This window comes from Nerophis ophidion, linkage group LG16, assembly GCF_033978795.1.
Source record: "Nerophis ophidion isolate RoL-2023_Sa linkage group LG16, RoL_Noph_v1.0, whole genome shotgun sequence".
Classification (NCBI taxonomy): domain Eukaryota; kingdom Metazoa; phylum Chordata; class Actinopteri; order Syngnathiformes; family Syngnathidae; genus Nerophis; species Nerophis ophidion.
The window spans coordinates 30,848,848-30,870,775 of NC_084626.1; the positions used below are offsets into that span (position 1 = coordinate 30,848,848).

Here is a 21,928-nt window from a genome sequence, read left to right on the forward strand (position 1 = left end):
CCCCAACCCGGAGATGGCACTCCACCCTTTTCCGGGCGAGAACCATGGACTCGGACTTGGAGGTGCTGATTCTCATTCCGGTCGCTTCACACTCGGCTGCGAACCGATCCAGTGAGAGCTGAAGATCCCGGCCAGATGAAGCCATCAGGACTGCGCCTAGAAATTCTGTCCATAAAAGTTATGAACAGAATCGGTGACAAAGGACAGCCTTGGCGGAGTCCAACCCTCACTGGAAACGTGTCCGACTTACTGCCAGCAATGCGGACCAAGCTCTGACACTGATCATACAGGGAACGGACCGCCACAATAAGACAGTCCGGTACCCCATACTCTCTGAGCACTCCCCACAGGACTTCCCGAGGGACACGGTCGAATGCCTTCTCCAAGTCCACAAAGCACATGTAGACTGGTTGGGCAAACTCCCATGCACCCTCAAAAACCCTGCCGAGAGTATAGAGCTGGTCCACAGTTCCACGACCAGGACGAAAACCACACTGTTCCTCCTGAATCCGAGGTTCGACTATCCGGCGAAGCCTCCTCTCCAGTACACCTGAATAAACCTTACCGGGAAGGCTGAGGAGTGTGATCCCACGATAGTTGGAACACACCCTCCGGTCCCCCTTCTTAAAGAGAGGGACCACCACCCCGGTCTGCCAATCCAGAGGTACCGCCCCCAATGTCCACGCGATGCTGCAGAGTCTTGTCAACCAAGACAGCCCCACAGCATCCAGAGCCTTAAGGAACTCCGGGCGGATCTCATCCACCCCCGGGGCCTTGCCGCCGAGGAGCTTTTTAACTACCTCAGCGACCTCAGCCCCAGAAATAGGAGAGTCCACTACAGATTCCCCAGGCAACGCTTCCTCAAAGGAAGACGTGTTGGTGGGATTGAGGAGGTCTTCGAAGTATTCCCTCCACCGATCCACAACATCCGCAGTCGAAGTCAGCAGAACACCATCCGCACCATACACGGTGTTGATAGTGCACTGCTTCCCCTTCCTGAGGCGGCGTATGGTGGTCCAGAATTGCTTCGAAGCCGTCCGGAAGTCGTTTTCCATTGCTTCCCCGAACTCTTCCCATGTCCGAGTTTTTGCCTCCGCGACCGCTAAAGCTGCACACCGCTTGGCCCGTCGGTACCCGTCCACTGCCTCCGGAGTCCTATGAGCCAAAAGAACCCGATAGGACTCCTTCTTCAGCTTGACGGCATCCCTCACTGCTGGTGTCCACCAACGGGTTCTGGGATTACCGCCACGACAGGCACCAACAACCTTGCGGCCCCAGCTCCAATCAGCCGCCTCGACAATAGAGGTTCGGAACATGGTCCACTCGGACTCAATGTCCCGCACCTCCCTCGTGACATCTTCAAAGTTCTCCCGGAGGTGTGAATTGAAACTCTCTCTGACAGGAGACTCTGCCAGACGTTCCCAGCAGACCCTCACAATGCGTTTGGGCCTGCCAGGTCTGTCCGGCATCCTCCCCCACCATCGCAGCCAACTCACCACCAGGTGGTGATCGGTAGAAAGCTCCGCCCCTCTCTTCACCCGAGTGTCCAAAACATAAGGCCGCAAATCCGATGACACAACTACAAAGTCGATCATGGAACTGCGGCCTAGGGTGTCCTGGTGCCAAGTGCACATATGGACACCCTTATGTTTGAACATGGTGTTTGTTATGGACAATCCGTGACGAGCACAAAAGTCCAATAACAAAACACCACTCGGGTTTAGATCCGGGCGACCATTCTTCCCAATCACGCCTCTCCAGGTTTCACTGTCGTTGCCAACATGAGCGTTGAAGTCCCCCAGTAGGACAAGGGAATCAGCCGGGGGAGCACTTTCTAGTACTCCCTCGAGTGTACCCAAAAAGGGTGGGTATTCTGAACTGCTGTTTGGTGCGTAAGCACAAACAACAGTCAGGACCCGTCCCCCCACCCGAAGGCGAAGGGAAGCTACCCTCTCGTCCACTGGGTTGAACTCAAACGTGCAGGCTTTGAGCCGGGGGGCAACGAGAATTGCCACCCCAGCCCGTCGCCTCTCACTGCCGGCAACGCCAGAGTGGAAGAGGGTCCAGTCCCTCTCGAGAGAACTGGTTCCAGAGCCCTTGCTGTGCGTCGAGGTGAGTCCGACTATATCCAGCCGGAACTTCTCTACCTCGCGGACTAGCTCAGGCTCCTTCCCCCCCAGTGAGGTGACGTTCCACGTCCCAAGAGCTAGCTTCTGTAGCCGAGGATCGGACCGCCAAGTGCCCTGCCTTCGGCTGCCGCCCAGCTCACATTGCACCCGACCTCTATGGCCCCTCCTATGAGTGGTGAGCCCATTGGAGGGATGACCCACGTTGCCTCTTCGGGGTGTGCCCGGCCGGGCCCCATGGGGACAGGCCCGGCCACCAGGCGCTCGCCATCGTGCCCCAACTCCGGGCCTGGCTCCAGAGCGGGGCCCCGGTGACCCGCGTCCGGGCGAGGGAAATCTGAGTTCATTTTGTTGTAATTCCATAGAAGTCTTTGAGCGGCTCTTTGTCTGATCACTCACCTAGGACCTGTTTGTCTTGGGAGACCCTACCAGGGGGCATGAAAGCCCCCAGACAACATAGCTCCTAGGATCATTGGGACACGCAAACTCCTCTACCACGGTAAGGTAGCAGCTCAGAGAGGAGACTTGTTAAACAGTAGCAGTTAAATAACATATTTTATGAAAATCAACTCAAAAAATGTAAATACAAACATTATTCCACTGCCAGGGTATTTAAGTTATCCTGTTTGTTATGGAAAATAAATATAATCTACATACAAATCTCTGAGCCACAATCAGAACATCCGAACAGGCAATTTCTGAGGTAACAGCAGGAACATTTTTTTTATCAGGGATCTTATGTTTAAAAAACCTATATTATAGGTAGTTGGCTGTTTTAGGGAATTTTTGATCAAATTATCTGTAGTAGCAATATTAATAATGTTGTGTTTATTATGCGTAGTGCACTTAAAATAATTACGACCATATCTAGGATTTGATATGATGGGAATTTTCAGATTGTTTGCTTGGTGCTTTGATAAACTGAACGCATATACATGGTACTATATTGTGATGTTATGAGCCAGGGGAAAAAAAGAACTACCCTACCCAGCATGCAACAGGAGTGAGGAGCATGCGCGGTAGCCCGGTATAGGTTGTGTCGCTATGACGGCATCTTGTATGTTGTGATATGCACGCTCTGAAAGCAAACGTTAAGAACTCAGTCAACACGCCTGGTCTGCATTATTCATAAATAGACAGACAACACATATACTCCGCTGCTTCACAGGCCGCTGGATGTAGCCGACAAAGTATTCCCATGCTAGCTAGCCGGTCTAGCAAGCACGCGTCATTCAGTCCAAAACGGCCCGATCTATCCACATTCAGAATTGTCTGGCGGTCGTAAGTGATCCCGGAGTGACCACGCTGTAAGCCAGCCATGAAATTTGCAGAATTGTCCGGTATTTTTGCCAAATGTTCCATCTTTACCAAGAGCCCCTGAACGCCGAAGCCCGTCCGGGCGTCGCCATCTTTATAAGAAAAGGCGTTAACAAAATAAAAGCATGTAAACAACATACGCAAATGCGCGATAAAATAATTGTCGGCGTTAATAGATTGATGAGTTAACTCGTAATTAACGCAGTAATTTGCCCACACCTAGTATATATATATATATATATATATATATATGTATGTGTGTATATATACATATATATATATATATATATATATATATATATATATATATACACACACATATACAGTATGGATATTACATACATATATATGTTTATATATATATATACGTACATACACATTTATGTATATATGCATACGTGTGTATCAAACGTATGTGTTGGTTATGGTATAAAAGTATATTGAATCATACAAAGTGTCTCTCTCATAATTTTGTTAATGAATTAAAAAATTCTGTGAAATAAAAATATTACCTTATACCTTCCCAAGATGGACTTGTAAACTGCTTTACCATGTTGCTTGTGCAGATTGCATTGTGGGCTGATGACACCTGAGTGTTGTGTTATTTTCCAGTTTGCATGCAAATACCCTTGAAAAGCTACTGTGGGTTACCACAAGATCTAACCAGACTATACTGCAAAGTAGTGAAAGTGAAGAATAGAGAGACAAGCTTATACCACAGGTTCAACCTTAACACAGTAATGATCGCGTGCAACGTGTCTTGATTGGACCTTGTCAAAGCAAGATTCTAAAACCTCAGCTTCCCCAGAGTCAAAGCGCTTTGAGTACCATAAAATTGGAAAAGCAAAAAATGAAATTTTCAAACATTCAAACCTGTCGTAATGGCTACTTAAAGATCAGTAAATGGCCACTATATGAATGTGCGCAGCCATTTTAATTTTTGCAGCCATCTCGATTTTTCGGCCAGTAAATGTATATGTGTTTTACCTTGTGTGTGCTAGCAATGAAAAATTCTTGCTTTGTGAAGTGAATTAGTGAATTATATTTATATAGCGCTTTTTCTCTAGTGACTCAAAGCGCTTTACATAGTGAAACCCAATATCTAAGATACATTCAAACCAGTGTGGGTGGCACTGGGAGCAGGTGGGTAAAGTGTCTTGCCCAAGGACACAACGGCAGTGACTAGGATGGCGGAAGCGGGAATCGAACCTGCAACCCTCAAGTTGCTGGCACGGCCGCTCTACCAACCGAGCTGAACCGCTTTGCTTTTTTAAACTAGGCATGACAATAACAATTAGGAGATAAATAACTAGGAAAGCACTCTGAGCGCGCAGACCTCTGGCAGATCCGACCTCCTAATATAGTTAAGAATGTTGAATCTCGACATTGATACAAATTAAAAGTAGGCCTGGGTGATATGGAATAAAAATTATATTAGCGATTTTTTTTTTTTTTTTTACAATAACTTCGATTTAAGATTTTTATCCTACTTTATAAACTGGTACATTTTCCTATTTCTGCCATTTTCTGAAAGTTGAATCAAAATCCATCAATAACTGCTTGAGTTAAGTTGGTAATAGGGGAATAACGATTAACCAATATATCAATGTATTTTCTTTAGATTCAACTACAGCGGTATGTGCTTGGCAAGTTTGCCTTCTGGATACTAAAAAAAAGGAAAACCTTGGATTTAAGAACGGCAAACTTTATATGAAGTTGAACACTTTTAATGATAAAGACATAAAAAGTTATTCAAGTCTGCCTGCCCATCTGTGGCGTCATCAAAACAAAAATGACTTTGTTCGAGAAAAATCACAACATATGCAAACACCACAAGACAATATCATTATGGAGTATTGTGTGTAAAATCTTTTGGCCCAAAATTTTTTTTTTTCATTTTAGAATAGGGCTGTAACACAACAAAATTTAAGCGATGTGAATATGTTCCGGATGTATTGTATCTGTTTTTCACTGAGATTGAGTCACCAACACATGCAATTTTTTCTGTTTTGGCACTCGATTCCACACAATGATATGACTAATGAAACAGAATGAAACAGGCTAGTTTACAATATGCAACAAAAACTAAGGCAAACTTTTGGCCAACAGTGTCATCAATCTGATCATAGGAAAAATGGGGCACACCAAAACCGAGGAATTTAAATGTACAATTAAACATCCCAGTTGTGCAGGACTGAAAGTCTGAGAAAAAATAAACCAGAAAATGCTTGGTCTGTTTTGAGCAATTGTATCATGCCTTTTGTTGTGCATCTTGCTTGGCTTTTTAAGACTTTGGCCTGATGCTGACCTCCCCCAATTGTGTGTTTCTTTTGCCTGCATTCCAGTCAGAACTAAGACATGGTCCCTTTTACTATGTGAAGCAGCCAGCACTCACAACAGACCCTGTTGATGTTGTACCGCAGGATGGCAGGAATGACTTCTACTGCTGGCTGTGCCACCGCGAGGGTCAGGTGCTCTGCTGTGAGCTCTGCCCCAGGGTGTACCACGCCAAGTGCTTAAAACTACCAGCCGAGCCAGAAGGCGACTGGTTCTGTCCGGAGTGTGAGGTACTCACCCAGGAATATTCATAGTGTAAGGGTGTCGGAAACCAGGATTCAAATACTTCCTTGTGATTGTTAAAGGGGAACATTATCACCAAACCTATGCAAGCGTCAATATATACCTTGATGTTGCAGAAAAAAGACCATGTATTTTTTTAACCGATTTCCGAATTCTAAATGGGTGAATTTTGGCAAATTAAACGCCTTTCTGTTTATCGGTCTTTTGGCGATGACGTCAGAACGTGACGTCACTGAGGTAATACAGCCGCCATTTTCATTTTCAACACATAAACACCGGGTCTCAGCTCTGTTATTTTCCGTTTTTTCGACTATTTTTTGGAACCTTGGAGACATCATGCCTCGTCGTTTTTTTGTCGGAGGGTGTAACAATACTAACAGGGAGGGATTCAAGTTGCACCACTGGCAAGAAATCTGCCGCCAGACCCCCATTGAATTTGCCAGAGTGTCTGCACATTTTACCGGCGATGCTAAGACAGACATGGCACAGAGATGTATGGATAACCTGCAGATGCATTTGCAACAATTAAGTCAACGAAATCACAAAGGTGAGTTTTGTTGATGGTGTTGACTTATGTGCTAATCAGACATATTTGGTGGCAGCATGACTGCCAGCTAATCGATGCTAACATGCTACCCTCATCGATGCTAATATGCTCTTTACGCTAGCTGTATGTACATTTGAAACTAGATACCCACATTTAATGCGGAACAAACACTTACCAATCGACAGATTTAAGTTGCTCCAGTGTCACAAGATGCGAAAGTCCTGATCGTTTGGTCCGCACATTTTACCGGCGATGCTAATAAGGCAGCCATGCTATGGGCCACTTCATTAGGTACACCCAATTTATGGCCGAATAGCGTCAATAGCTATTCGCTCAATAGCTTCAATTTCGTTTTCGCTATCTGCCTCCATACTCCGACCATATGTTTCAATACATGTGTAATCTGTTGAATCGCTTAAACCGCTGAAATCCGAGTCTGAATCCAAGCTAATGTCGCTATATCTTGCTGTGGTAACCGCCATGTTGTTTGTATTGGCAGCCCTGTATGACGTCACAGGGAAATGGACAGTCGCACCGCAAATAGGGAAAATCAAGAACTTTACAGCTTTTTTTAGGGATATTCCGTGAGGTGTAAAATTTTGAAAAAAACTTTGAAAAATAAAACAAGCCACTGGGAACTGATTTTTATTGTTTTTAACCCTTTCGAAATTGTGATAATGTTCCCCTTTAAGCATAAGCGACTTTGGATTGGACATGATATAACGAAGGCCATGTTTTTCCTTTTTTAGAAAATAACAGTTGCCGAATGTATAGAGACTCAGAGCAAAGCCATGATGATGCTTACAATAGAACAGCTGTCTTATCTACTTAAGTTTGCTCTTCAGAAGATGAAACAACCAGGTGTAAGTATTCTAGTATCACACTCTCTCTGGGGAATTCATGCTAACTAAATGTTTATGCACTACTGAGGCTTCAATACAATATCAGAGTAAAATGTTCCTTTTACATTTTGAACTACTACTGTATGTCTATGCTGTGAGCATGTTTTTCCTGGCACCAAATGCATTGCTGTAAAATCATCGTGCGTATCTTCCTCTTAAGTGACATAGCATGATAACTTATTACTTTGCATGGTTAAAATAATCTCATGTAACACACATAACATTCCCAATCGTTGCACACTGTAGCAAGGCTATCATGGCTGGGAACCGTGAAAGTAAACATGCAAGCTGGTAGTAAGGATACAGCTGCCCCTCTCACTCTCTTTCAGGATCATCCCCGCTTGCCATCTTGCTCTCCCCATGCAGCTTCCACGCAGAGAAAGACATTTAATTGGGTAATCAATTACATCACTAACAAGTCCCTGTCTTGATTTCTTCCGTCAATGGTTGTGCTCTTTTTATTTGACTCGGCTTTTAAAATATTTAATAGCGACATGGCCGTAGGGTGCTTGTCCGCAATAGAGGAGAGAGGTAAAGCAGTGAATTTGGTACAAGTTGAGTGTAACCTCATCTTCTCTTTTGTTCCATTTTAAAGACTGAGCTCTTCCAGAAACCCGTTTCTCTTGAGCAGCACCCTGATTATTCCGAATACATTTTTCACCCAATGGATCTTTGCACACTTGAGAAGGTAAAAGGTTTGTGCATATTCTGTGAAGTAAGTGGGGGTTCATGGGTGGTGAGGCAAAGACTCTTTAGTTGTTGTTGTTTTTTTTTAACTTTAAAAAGGTAACTGCACTAATTTGTATTTTATCTTTCTTATCTTCCACAATCCCGATGTGAGAAAAAACACACATTGTTTTTTCTGTGCATAAACAGTAAAAGAAAAACTGCCAGCAACAATTAAAGTAATTGGGATACCATCTATTTTGCCTTAAAGTCCTTGAAAACATATCCAACAATGTTTTATACATGCTGTAAGTATGTATATAATGTAACAACAGGAACATTCATTATAACATGGAATATTTACAGTATTCTGTTAATTTAAGGCATTACTAGAACTTCTTTACTGGGGCACATTGATTTTTACATAACATGTAGCAACATTCGTAACTACCATTAATCATGGCAGACTTTGTGAGAGTCAATAACGACTACTTTGGGACAAATGATGATCAGAACCTTATAGTGTTTAGCTTACATATAGAGAGGGTGAGCTAAAAGTTTTAGAAGCTGTGTGCTAAGCAGATCCAGGTATAGTGAAACCCTAGACCATCATGTAACTGTAATGCTAAGTGCTAAAAAAATATATATATAAAATGCCACCATAACGAAACAGTCATTGACAATATCCGCTCTTACTGGAATGCGGATTGATGGGATGGTTGTATCCTTCAGCACACAACTTGTTTAGATGTTTAGATGATGAAATCAGCATGATTGTCACACACACAAAAATGCTATCATGAAAGGATCATCTTACTATGTCTTCCAAGAGATGTCTTTGGGTCTAAGTTGAATTTTAAAGTAGACCAACTTCTCAGCTTATGGCCACAACCTTCTACTATACAGGTGTGAGACATGAGTTCTCATCAAGTATAAACTTTTACAAACTCAGGTGATTCAGCAGCATCTCAGTAGCTAACTTACCTCTCTGTGAGCAAGGAGTTGTTACTAAAAGTGGTTCCTCAGTGTTAGCGCTTACAATAACAATGTCTCTATGGCTTGGTTAAAATTTAGGTCACAGCATATAAATAGAGCGTTGTTGTCAGTTTCTGGAAGTTTTTTGGAGCGCTTATATATATATATGTATGTGTATATATATATACTGTATATATATATTTATGTATATATATAAATGTATGTATATAAATGTATATATATATATATATTAATGACTCCCCATTATCTGTATTGTTAGCCACTTGTTGCTAGCAGTTTTTGATGATTTCAAACACACAGAAAAGAGAGCCTAGTTAGCGAAATTCAAAATCAAATACAGTTTCCCTTTAAATGGTGGTACAATTTTAATACAGGTTCCTCATTAAGAAAATAACAAATAAAATAATTATTTAGTTATAAAATATACATTTTAGCCTAATTTGAAAAAAGTATTATCTATAAAACAATTTGTGTTCTTACTTTTAAGTCCATGTGCCTATTATGGATGTAAAATTACTAGTATTAATGATAAACCGCAGTAAAAGTTTCAATTAATATAGTGATAACAATACAACTTACAGACTGGTGAAAAGCAAGCCAGCTCGTAAATCGCAAGCTAGCTTGTATGACAGGGGTAGGGAACCTATGGCTGTAGAGCCAGATGTGGCTCTTTTGATGACTGCACTTGGCTCTTAGATAAATCTTAGCTGACATTGCTTAACACGATAAGTAATGAATAATTCCGCTGGTAATCACAGTGTCAAAAATAACGTTCAAAATATAAAACATTATCATGCATTTTCATCCATCCATCCGGTTTCTACCGCACCTGTTCAAGAAGTCGCATTAATGGTAAGAAGTATTTTATTTATTTTTGGTTAGCCTCAGAATAACAATGTTATTAAAAAGAATAAGAGACTTATTATACTCTAAAAATGTTGGTCTTTCTTAAAAATGCACGCATGTAGTTGTATTAAGTGTTGAAAAAAATAATATATATATATATATATATATATATATATATATATATATATATATATATATATATATATATATATATATATATATATATATATATATATATATATATATCGCTCTCACAGAAATACTTAAAAAAATATTTGGCTTGAATGGCTCTCTCAGCCAAAAAGGTTCCCGACCCCTGTTGTATGGTAACATGAATGTAAGACACATTAACGTCTTTCTCCACTACAAACGACATTCCCCAATCTAAATGTGTTTAAACAACTAAGAGAAAAACTAAGCTATCAATGGTACACATTGAACCTGAAGGCTTGGCTGTCTTAGGACAGTTGTAGATGGCGCGTCTAAAACAGGAAGTGATCCCACCTGAGGTTACATAAACTGAAAATGAAACGTGCAACCACAATTTACCTTCATCATTAAGAAACTCACTAAAACCTCTAAGTTAAAATGGAAGAAGATAAACATATTTAAACACTCAAGAAACAATATGGTTAATAAAGAGTCAGAACAATATTTAATGCTCTTTTATCAAGAAAAGTATATTGTGTCTGTTTATGGATTTTTTATAGAACTTTTTTGAGAAGATTTCAGTGTTTATAAGTTTTTTGAGCACATTCAGCAATACCGTGTTAATAATAACTGTGATCATTTTGGTCACAATAACCATATTTAATGTTCATATTATTAATTTCCAATAACAAATAATGTTTATCATTTGTTTTTCTATTTGTAATGATGATGGCCTGCCTTCCCCTGACCGCATGTCACTGTGAATACTCAGCATATATATTTCAAATATATATACTTTCAACAACTTCTCTGCTGTACTTACTCTGTTTGTTCTTTGCAACACAGAACGTCAAGAAGAAAATGTACGGCTGCACAGAGGCCTTCTTGGCAGATGCAAAATGGATTTTGCACAACTGCATAATATACAACGGAGGTGTGTGGCATATTTTAGCCTCTTCTATTACTAAATCACCATATTGTGACATCAAAAGTTTTCCCTGCATATTACTAAAAAAAAAAAAAACCCTCAATAACCATCCTTCCATCCATTTTTTGCCGAGTATATGAAAAAAATCATTATTTATGAAGGGGACCGATGATGATTTTTATCTACATTTACAATAGTTCCTTGTGATTTATATCAACGAATCTGAAACTATATCTAGTGGTACACCCAAAAAACACTTTTTGTAAAGACGTGACTTCAGCCTTTATCAAAGGTTTATCAACCTTCAATGGAACTTATTACAATCCAACTACTGTAGGCCATGCTACTCCAACTTAAACAGAGCCATTTTACAAATGATCTCCATTTCTGCTTATGTACATCCTTTCAACTCACAGAACACATGAAAACCTGCTCTGTGGCCTTGACGTTAGAGTGTCCGCTCTGAGACTGGAAGGTGATGAGTTTAAACCCCGGCCAGTCATACCAAAGACTATAAAAACGGGACCCACTCAGCATCAAGAGTTGGAATTGGGGGTTAAATCACCAAATGATTCTCAAGCGAGGCCACCGCTGCTGCTCACTGCTCCTTTCACCTCCCAGTGGGTTAATGTGGGGGATGGATCAAATGCAGAGGATCATTTCACCAGACCGAGTGTGTGTTACTATCATTGGGACTTTAACTTTAAAACAAAGACAAACATTGGTAGAGAAAACTGCACACAACAATGATTCCTTCAAGGCCATGGAAAACCACATCTGTTAAACATTGAATAAACTACAAGTGAAAAATAACATAACAAAGGGTTAAGTCCATTACAATATGAAAAAATACAAAAAAATATTAAAAAGGTTTTATTTTCCTATATTTAATGTTACAGTTGTCCAAATACCACATGCACTTGTTAAATAAAACTTCTGCCTTGTTTTTAATGAATACTTAAGCCTACTACACTGCTGTATTTTAATGTTGGTCATTGTGGTGGCGTGAGAGCAAAGTGTTTTCTGAGGTGGTACTTGGAACCACTGGTCGAGATCGTATGTATTGTATATGCTTTGGTGTACATTTTTCCCCACAGTCCCATCTATAACCTACTTTCTGCGTACGTTTGCAAGATGTTTATTCGTTGAAGCATTCCCAGTTTGCAAATGAAACTTCGTCCCACCCCGTCCAAAAATATCCAAATTTATCTTTTGAAAATGTACTGTTTTATGTATATATATTGAAGACAAACGTTGCCGCTATTTTTTTCATGGTCGAAAATAAACTTCACAAACATGATTGTGAAGTCACCCAGTCACACCATTAGGTACACGTGCACACTTTCTTATCGATACAGAGCCACATAAAAAAAGTTGCTTTAACCAGCATTTATGTCATTGCATGTCACATATTGGTGTTATTGTGCAAATGCCAGGATTAGATAAAAAATAATACTTTATCCTACATTTTCTTGTTTCCTCAGACTCAGCTGGCCTCATACAGAGCTCCTCATCCTTTGGCTAATAGCTTTACATTATGTCTAAATAATTACGTCGACCTCGCTGTGATGTCACACCGTAGCCAGACTGCAAAATACCCCAAGCAGAGGCATCCAAATGCATGAACGTTATGATTTGACGCTGTGGCATTGCTTAATACGAGTGACTGAAATTAGCCACGTGTACATGGACAACATTTATCTATTCTGATCATCATTCAGATTAGAATGTTACCATGTACATGGACCCTGAAAAAAATGATCTTATTATGACGAGTATTTTCATGCATCACACCTTAAATCGGAATACTTTACTTTGACATGAGCAGAACCTAACATAAACGGAGAGGTGTGTTATTAGTTGTGCTTTGGTGCACTCTTTTAGACGAGTTCGCTCATTGCAGGTGCTGAAGAAGCGTTAGACTTCCACTCTTATCAAACATGGCTTTGTGCATTTTTGCTTGTCCGACGTTATCGCAGTATTTATTTGACTTGATATGTAAGGGTATCATTTTCTCCTTTTGTTCACTACTTTTGTTTCACCTCTTTTTTTTTTTTAAATCAAGCTGTTCTGTGTTTTTTTATATTGTGATTATGTATGGGTTCCGGCGCATATTCATGTTTTACCATTGTGTCTGAGGCTAGCAGTTAGCACTTGGAGTAGATGTAATGTCATGAATAAAACAGCTAGTTAACACCATTGAATCTCTTCTTTTATTGTTACATCGACACATGACTCACCATACCATATATTAGTTTTAGCTAGTCTCATTTTAAAGCAACAAACTCAACAGCATATAACACTACGCATGTACATGTTGAATGGGGGGGACAGCAGCAAGATAATCGCCTTATTTCGAGACTATTGTGGACCCCAACTTAAACAAGTTGAAAAACCTATTCGGGTGTTACCATTTAGTGGTCAATTGTATGGCACATGTACTGTACTGTGCAATTTACTAATAAAAGTCTCAATCAATCAATCAATCAAATTGACCCCGACTTAAACAAGTTGAAAAACTTATTCGAGTGTTACCATTTAGTGGTCAATTGTACAGAATATGTACTGTACTGTGCAATCTAATAATACAAGTCTGAATCAATCAATCAAATTGAATTTAGTGCCCACTCCACCACCAAAGTATAGTTGACATAAAAAAATTGTGGTCTTACTTTTATTCAACCCAATTTTTGGAAGATGTGTTTTCATGCGCTACAATCATAATGACTTTTGGCATAAACCACCCGTCTCGATCGGAATGAAATTTTGTTTCAAATGTGCGTGATCTGATTAAAATATTCCGAATGGCGTGTTTACATGAAGCATTTTTATTTCGGTTCGGTTTTTAATCTGATTAAATTTGTCCATACCTACTCAGTGGCCTAGTGGTTAAAGTGTCCGCCCTGAGATCGGTAGGTTGTGAGTTCAAACCCCGGCCGAGTCATACCAAAGACTTTAAAAATGGGACTCATTACCTCCCTGCTTGGCACTCAGCATCAATGGTTGGAATTGGGGGTTAAATCACCAAAAAGGATTCCCGGGCTGCCCACTGCTCCCCTCACCCCCCAGGGGGTAATCAAGGGTGATGGGTCAAATGCAGAGAATAATTTCGCCACACCAAGAGTGTGTGAGACAATCATTAGTACTTTAACTTCCATGTGAACATAGCTAATTTAACCTTTTAAAGTCAGAAAAGAATAAAATCATCATCAGAATCAGACTCATAGGTCCCCTTTAAATAACTACAATATATGGTGTAACTGTTTGGTCTCTTTTCAGGAAATCACAAACTGACAGCCACGGCTAAAGTTATCGTTAAGATCTGTGAACATGAGGTGAATATGCGGTCTGTGTCATTTCTTGTATTGAAGATTAATTTTTAGTGAGTGGTTCGGCAAATTTAATGTTCTCTTTTTTTCTGCAGATGAATGAGATTGAAGTGTGTCCTGAGTGTTATTTGTCTGCTTGCCAAAAGAGGGACAACTGGTTCTGTGAACCTTGTGTAAGTTTGTCTACTGCTTCCAACATTCACCAGTATAGTAGTTGGTGCTTACTTTCAAATTTATGGTCTGTGCAGAGTAACCCACATCCTCTGGTGTGGGCTAAATTAAAAGGATTTCCCTTTTGGCCAGCGAAAGCTCTGCGAGATAAAGATGGCCAAGTGGACGCTCGCTTCTTTGGTCAGCATGACAGGTCTGTGTTCTTTGTACTTCACATATTTGAATGACTAGTCCATTTGTCAACCTTTTTGACATTAACCTTTCATGTGATTCTATAGGGCTTGGGTACCTTTGAATAACTGTTACCTCATGTCCAAAGAGATACCATTCTCTGTGAAGAAGACTAAAAGCATCTTCAACAGTGCCATGCAAGAGATGGAAGTCTATGTGGAGAACATGAGGAAGAAGTTTAGAGTTTTTAACTATGCCCCTTTCAGGACTCCCTACATTCCAGACGACAGCTTTCAAATGCTGCAGGACCCTTCCGACCCCTTATCCACTCCTGTCAAGTTTGAGAAACAGGAAAAGATCAAGCTAAGCTTTGATATGACTGCATCCCCAAAGATCTCCCTAACCAGAACCGTGTTGTGTGGAAGTAGCATTGGAGGGATCACTGCTGGTCGTCGACTGCCTGGAGACATGCCTCGATCACCAATGAGCACCAACTCTTCTGCCCATACAGGTTCAGATGGGGAGGACGCAACAGACAAGTCCCAGATTAAAGCCCCAAACAGCCAGGGTGGTATAAGAGAAGAGTTAATAGAATCACCAGGTAATGTGTGACCTTTTTTAATGGTATACAATTCAACTGGATATCTGCTCTATTTTTATATATTGCTAAATCTCTCTGTGCAGCATCCACTGCTCAGTGTCGATCTGGTCAAGCCCCCAATTTGTTGGACAGCTCCAAACCTTTTCAATCGCAATCGCTTGGCAATGCCAAACAGGAGAAGACACAACTGACAGGCAGCATTCTGAACCTGAATCTAGGTTATTTTCTCATGATTTAGCAATATTGAAGAAATCCAGTGGTACCTCTGTGTTTGTGTTAAGTTATCGACAAACGTTTTCCCCTAAAGTTTGTCTTGGTTATCATACTGCCAAACATTGATTGTAACAAACTAGTTAATTTGCCCACATATCACTCTACGGCATCTGTTTACTTTTTTTATTTAGTACAACTGCAAAAAAAAGCAGTAACGCTATTAGAAACTCTATAAAATTCAAAAAAGAACTTGTTGCAAAGTACACATATGATCCGTGTGGCTGTCAGCTCGCTTCCTTTCTCTCTGCTTATCGGCATTTTTGCCAACAAGAGTCTTTAGTAAAGGTAAAAGTGATTTTAAAATTTTCTTATCAATTCGATATGTACTTCGCATTATTGTCTGCATCTAAAACTAAGGGTGTCCTGATCCAATATTGATATTTGTCCAAAATCAACTGAAAAATAGTATCATATATCATCAAAAATCTCCGCCAGAAGCAGTCCTGCAGCGCGTTTATTTGTGCAAAGCAGGACAGCCAGTTAACATTTAAATGTCCTCCAATAAAGAACTATCTATCTATCTATAAGCACACAAGGTTGGTCTTCTTGAATTTTTGTTAGGTCATTTATAAAAGGTAGTCATAGCATCTATGGGTTAGCCTGCAGCTACACAACAAGCTAGACATATGCAGTAAGTGTCCTTAATTGAACAATATTGCAGACAAAAACACATGTATCAATATAAGCAAGTGACAAGCGGTAGAAAATGGATGGATGGATGAAAAAACTATAGTTACTTATTGCTATATTATATTACACTGAAGGCTGCATAGTGAAAAATAAAAGAATGCTGGAGGCTACTTTTAGTACAAACCCTGTTTCCATATGAGTTGGGAAATTGTGTCAGATGTAAATATAAACAGAATACAATGATTTGCAAATCATTTTCAACCCATATTCAGTTGAATATGCTAAAAAGACAACATATTTGATGTTCAAACTGCTAAACATTTTTTTTTTTTTGCAAATAATCATTACTATAGAATTTGATGCCAGCAACACGTGACAAAGAAGTTGGGAAAGGTGACAATAAATACTGCTAAAGTTGAGCAATGCTCATCAAACACTTATTTGGAACATCCCACAGGTTTGCAGGCTAATTGGGAACAGGTGGGTGCCATGATTGGGTATAAAAACAGCTTCCCAAAAATGCTCAGTCTTTCACAAGAAAGGTGAGCACGCGCTCACCTTTTTGAGAGATGCTGGCACTAACTGCGAGAGTGGTCTAAAATGTTCCAAAAACAAGAAAACGCATATTGCAAGAGATTATTTTCCTATATATATATAAAAAAAACATCATTAGGAACACACAATCAGAAACCAAAAAAATTCATCAATTTAAATTGTTTTACTAAGGTCCTCAGTCCATATATACTGTATGTAGACAAGCATACGTAGAATGGAGCTGCAGCACGATAGCCTCCTTTGTCACAGCCACTTCTGCGTAACATCCTTTCTAGACGTACTAAATATTGACGCAAAACAGCAGCTGCAGAAAAGTTTTAGGGTTGATAAATCACAATGTGTGCCAAATAATTATATTTAATTTTTTTCCTCCCAATATAGTGGGTTTTCTGATGGTCAACATTTCTGAATATTTATGAATGAATTGTGTTTCTTATTTTGCTCATTCAAGACATGCAATCCTTTGCCCACGAGCTTAGTAGATCAGCTTTGCGTGTTCTATTAAGTTTGCAGGTTTCTTATTACATGCAAGCTTTTAGTAGATCAGGTCCTCAATATGCTAAAACCAATTCAAAGGTACATTAGTGTATGCTAAGGTATTTAAAAAAAAAACATTACGTTAGCTTTTGTTTTGTAGGTGACAAAGCGAATAGTTCTTAGTATTCTATATAGTATACCTCATTACTATAGAATGTATTTAATTTTTAGAACATGTTGAGGGCCAATACATAGTTCTCACAGTCGATTACCCCATCCCATGATGCTTTGCGCACTGCCATTTTTAGAGGCAAGCTTTCATTGTTTACTCGCATCGCTTCATTCCACTGCACAAAACCGGTATTAGTAATCTTACAAAACCAACGCAAATGGCCAGTAAACCACCAAAGAAGCGGTACAGAGATGGGTTGGATAAACAAACAAGACGAAGATACGACAGCAAGACAAAATGCATCGGTATCGATCCATACAAAGTTTGTAAAACTAAAATGACTGCTGACCACAAACGCCTTCCTGCTATAACACACATAGACATTCTAAATTATCAGTTTTTTTCCAATAGTGCTTATACTATGGAAGAGTTAAAGGCTTTCAAATCACTCGAGGCTTACAACCAGTTTGTGAATGGTTGGGTGAAAGACAACAAAAAATTCAAGTCTGGAATTTAGTTTCTTGAAAATGTGTTCACATGATAGTCAATGGTTTAACTTCCAGAAATTTTCATTTATAAGTATTAAACAGGGACTTACTAAAACAAAGACTAAACAGAACTTTGTTAAAAAGTAAACAAATGGTGAAGCCTATATTGAGTGTTGACTGAGTAGCTTTAACGTATGAATTGGCCTGCTACATTCAGTTAAATGGCACGACAAATCCACACATATTTGTCAAAACACAAGCAACTGTTGCAATTTTGTCAGTCTGTATCGTGTACTGACTACTGGTGTACATATTTAAACAGTCCTCAAATGGATTTGAATCAGAATATTAGACATAACCTGCGTTTTCTGGGCCTGTAAAAAAATAATACAGTAGAATTAGTTTGAATATGAGAAAAATAAAATTGCCTAAAACGTTTGCTTACCTGTAACAAAATGATCTGAACGTATCTTTGATGACTGGGAGGGCTTGTCTTTCCTATTTATGCTGGCTTACCATGCCCTTTGCCGATCTTCGCTTATTTTCTGGGTTAGTTCGCCTTCGTGGCGACGAATTTCAGGAATACTAAAGAATCCCCGTTTGACTGAACTTTGGCGGCGATTAGTGCACCAGTTAACCCAACACGAAACTACCATATTGTGTGCTTTTGGTTACCTGCGTGACGATTGTTTGCCTTTCAAAATGTCGCACGACCCTTCGAGAGCCGGATGAATGACGTCACATGAAAAGCATGTATAAGAAAAACTTGCAATGGGACAAAAGTCGCCCTTGGCTTTACTTGGGACACCGATCCTCTATAAAATGTGGTATGTTAATATTGTTGGGTGTCTCGAATGGATGAATTGGATTATTTTCTATGGGAAAAATTGCTTTGGTTTTTGGACGATTCTGTTTTCACCTGACCTTTTGGAACAGAGATTGCAAAAAAAACCTGAGGTACCACTAAACAGGAAAACATTTTTTTAAATATGTGTGTTCGTGTGCTGCAAAAGATTAATGTATGAAGTATACTTTCAGATCGGAGTAAGGCAGAGATGGACCTAAAAGAACTAAGTGAAACCGTTCAACAGAAGCTGGGAACCACGCCTGTTCTCACCTCTCCAAAAAGACAAATCAAGAGTCGTTTCCAGTTGAATTTGGACAAAACCATTGAAAGTTGTAAGGCACAGCTTGGTCAGTGCACTTTTTATCATACAATAATGTTACTAGGAGTGTCAAATTATTGCGTACATTACGATTATATAATTACAGTCTTGTCTAATGCGTTGTTTTCTAATCGTGTTAATGTAATTCTTAATCTCTAATATTGCTCTCGCTGTATGTCTACGAATTAACTAGCCTTCTTCTTGTGTTTGACTGATAGCAACAATACTACCGCCATGCAACATGAAGTTACTATGTAGCCACAGCAATTAAAATGTTTCCCTCTATAACAAAACTTGGCCAGTGATGTTAGCGACGTTAAATAGTGGGGATGGGCTGAATTTTATGTAACGAGTAGTGTAAAATATTCATAATGAACTTAAAGCTATCTATCAAGTGTGTTTATGGTTTGTATAAGTTTAAATGTTTTTAGCATAGAGTAGATGATTTGCATCACTCTATTAGACAAATTATAGAGAAAGGATTTCATTTCTGGGTGTTTTTTGACCAAATTAGTATTACTTTACACTGTTTTAACACATATGTGTCACGGCTGGTTACACCAGGCTGTGCCTTTATGTTGGGTTTTGTTAGTGTTCTTCTGTGTTTAGTGCTTTTTCCTGTCCTGCGCTCTTATTTTTGTGTCGATTCCTGTTGTGTTGGTGTTTTTTCATAACTGCTTTACACTTGCCTGCAAGCACTTTTCCCCTCACCTGTTTTCTGTTTGTGATTAAGACTATTTAAATTGAATGTGAGCCAACATTCTTTGTTGGGAAATTCTGTCACGCGGTGATGGACAGTGCTTCATGGGAGACGCCGGCTGTTTTCGTGATTTTAGGTATGCAGATGAACAAGGTTGGTGCGTGAAGTAAAAAGGTGTATTTATTGCTCAAAACAGGGATTAAGAGCAACATTTAAGTAGGTAACACAAAAAAAATACGGTGCATAAAAAAGAATAAAAGATTGCACCTCAAAAAATACTGCAACTGGTAAAATAAGATAAAAAAAGAAAATATTGGCTACCTTAGCCGGGAGGAAGACTATACAGGGCAGTAAAGCAAAAGGTCTTACAGAAACTGGAATCGAGGAGACGAATCCAGAAGTTCTGTTTCCATGTGGAGTAATCAGCTAGTCTCAATAAACAAACAATGTCCCGACAAAGAATGGTTGCTCACACTCAATTTAAAAAGTCTTAATCACAAACAGAAAACAGGTGAGGGGAAGTGCTTGAGGGCATGTGAAAAGCAGTAATGAAAAAACACCAATACAACAGGAAGTGCCTAAAAAATAAGAGCACAGGAGAGGAACAAGCACAAGACACGAAAGAACACTAACAAAACCCAACATAACCAGTCGTGACAATATGTGCTTCAATATAGAGATATATTACATGTACAATGTCTACATTATATTTCAAATCACAGAACACTTACATAGGGAATTTTCTGAGTAAGTATTGAATGTTAAATGTTAAATTAAAACATTTGGTAACACTTTGTAAGTACACACTATTAAACAATAATAAAGCATGAGTAAATACTGAATTCATAACTTGTAAATCATATTTATGAAAAATTCTCCTTAGTATGCAGTTTATAAACAACTATAAATGATTTACTCATGAGTGTATTACGCTCATGTATAAACTATTAATGGTTGCATTCTTATATTTTATACATGATTAATTCAGCATTCATACAATATAATTAGGAATTGTCAATATTTGACCATTTAGAAATTGTACGTAAAGAAGACATTTAGTTATCTCTCTAGACATTTATACACACACTTACACAGTATTCAGATATATATTAATGGTCTCATGTATAACTTTGTTTATAAACTGCATTTTGAATCTGCTTTATAAATCATGAATTTAGTATTATGCTTTATTAGTACTCAATAGTGTCCACTTATTGTAAAGTGTTACCGAATGTTGTTTTAATTTTAATTTCAACATTCAATTGTTCTACAGTTTTTTGATGTGTTGACTTCAACATTTTGTATGGTCCTGATGTTTTATTTTCGGTAATAAAAACGGACTGCTTCTTTTAAAGTCTGTAAAAAAACAACAGATTACTTTGTAAAGCAATTTTCTTCTTTGTCAATTATGATGTCATTAATTTTAAAGGAAAATTCCTCAAGTTGAGGGCTTTTCTTAGCATTGTTTTAGGTGTGAATAAAAAACGTATTAATTGCACATTCTAATTAAATGGCAGCACTAAATGTTACGCAACATCTCGTTTTATTACTCCTGATTGATGCTCTCCCTTTTGCTTTTCAGGCATCAACGAAATCTCTGCTGATGTGTACAAAGGTGTAGAACCCAGTGACTCTGACGACTCTGATAAATCAGAATTGAGCGACAGTGAGTATGCCAGTGATGAGGGGCAAAAGGTCAAAGACCCCAAAGATCCTTCGCCAGCTGAAGAACTCCAAAAGGAGACTATAGACAAAGACCAACCATCTCCATGCCACGTGGACAAACCCAATGTTTCTATCGTATCGGACTCTGCAGCAGCGGATGCTAGTGCGACACCATTAGAAGTTCAGACTGAAGACAAAGTAAGCACAGAGAAAGAGAGTCCAGAGAAGACCAAATCTCCTGAAACGTCGCCTGTGTCTCGGGAGAAGAGTCAGGTGCAAGAAGAGGTGAAGCAACGTGTGCCTTTGGAGGATTCCGATTCAGAGAGGGAGTTGGTCATTGACCTCGGGGAGGAACAAGGGACTAAGAATAAGAGAAGACGCAGGAAAGACACTGTTAAAGAGTCATCTGCTAGTAAACCAGAAGGTGAGCGGTCTTTATTGGTGAGATGTCAAAAAATGCAAATAACAAATT

At 39.4% G+C, this 21,928-nt stretch overlaps 1 protein-coding gene across 19 annotated transcripts in view; it reads left to right on the forward strand.

Moving 5' to 3' along the window:
• LOC133535248 (MYND-type zinc finger-containing chromatin reader ZMYND8-like) overlaps positions 1–21,928 on the forward strand; it is a 68,582-nt gene that overhangs the window by 30,767 nt on the left and 15,887 nt on the right. For 4 of the 19 annotated variants that reach the window (XM_061874892.1, XM_061874895.1, XM_061874894.1 and 1 more), the window contains 12 exons: positions 5,789–6,010; positions 7,320–7,433; positions 7,802–7,867; positions 8,068–8,160; positions 10,977–11,064; positions 14,338–14,393; positions 14,483–14,560; positions 14,636–14,751; positions 14,837–15,330; positions 15,414–15,548; positions 18,964–19,119; positions 21,374–21,880. In XM_061874892.1, coding sequence (XP_061730876.1) covers positions 5,789–6,010; positions 7,320–7,433; positions 7,802–7,867; positions 8,068–8,160; positions 10,977–11,064; positions 14,338–14,393; positions 14,483–14,560; positions 14,636–14,751; positions 14,837–15,330; positions 15,414–15,548; positions 18,964–19,119; positions 21,374–21,880 — 2,125 coding nt within the window. The other 15 variants (XM_061874897.1, XM_061874900.1, XM_061874899.1 and 12 more) reach the window with 15 other exon arrangements.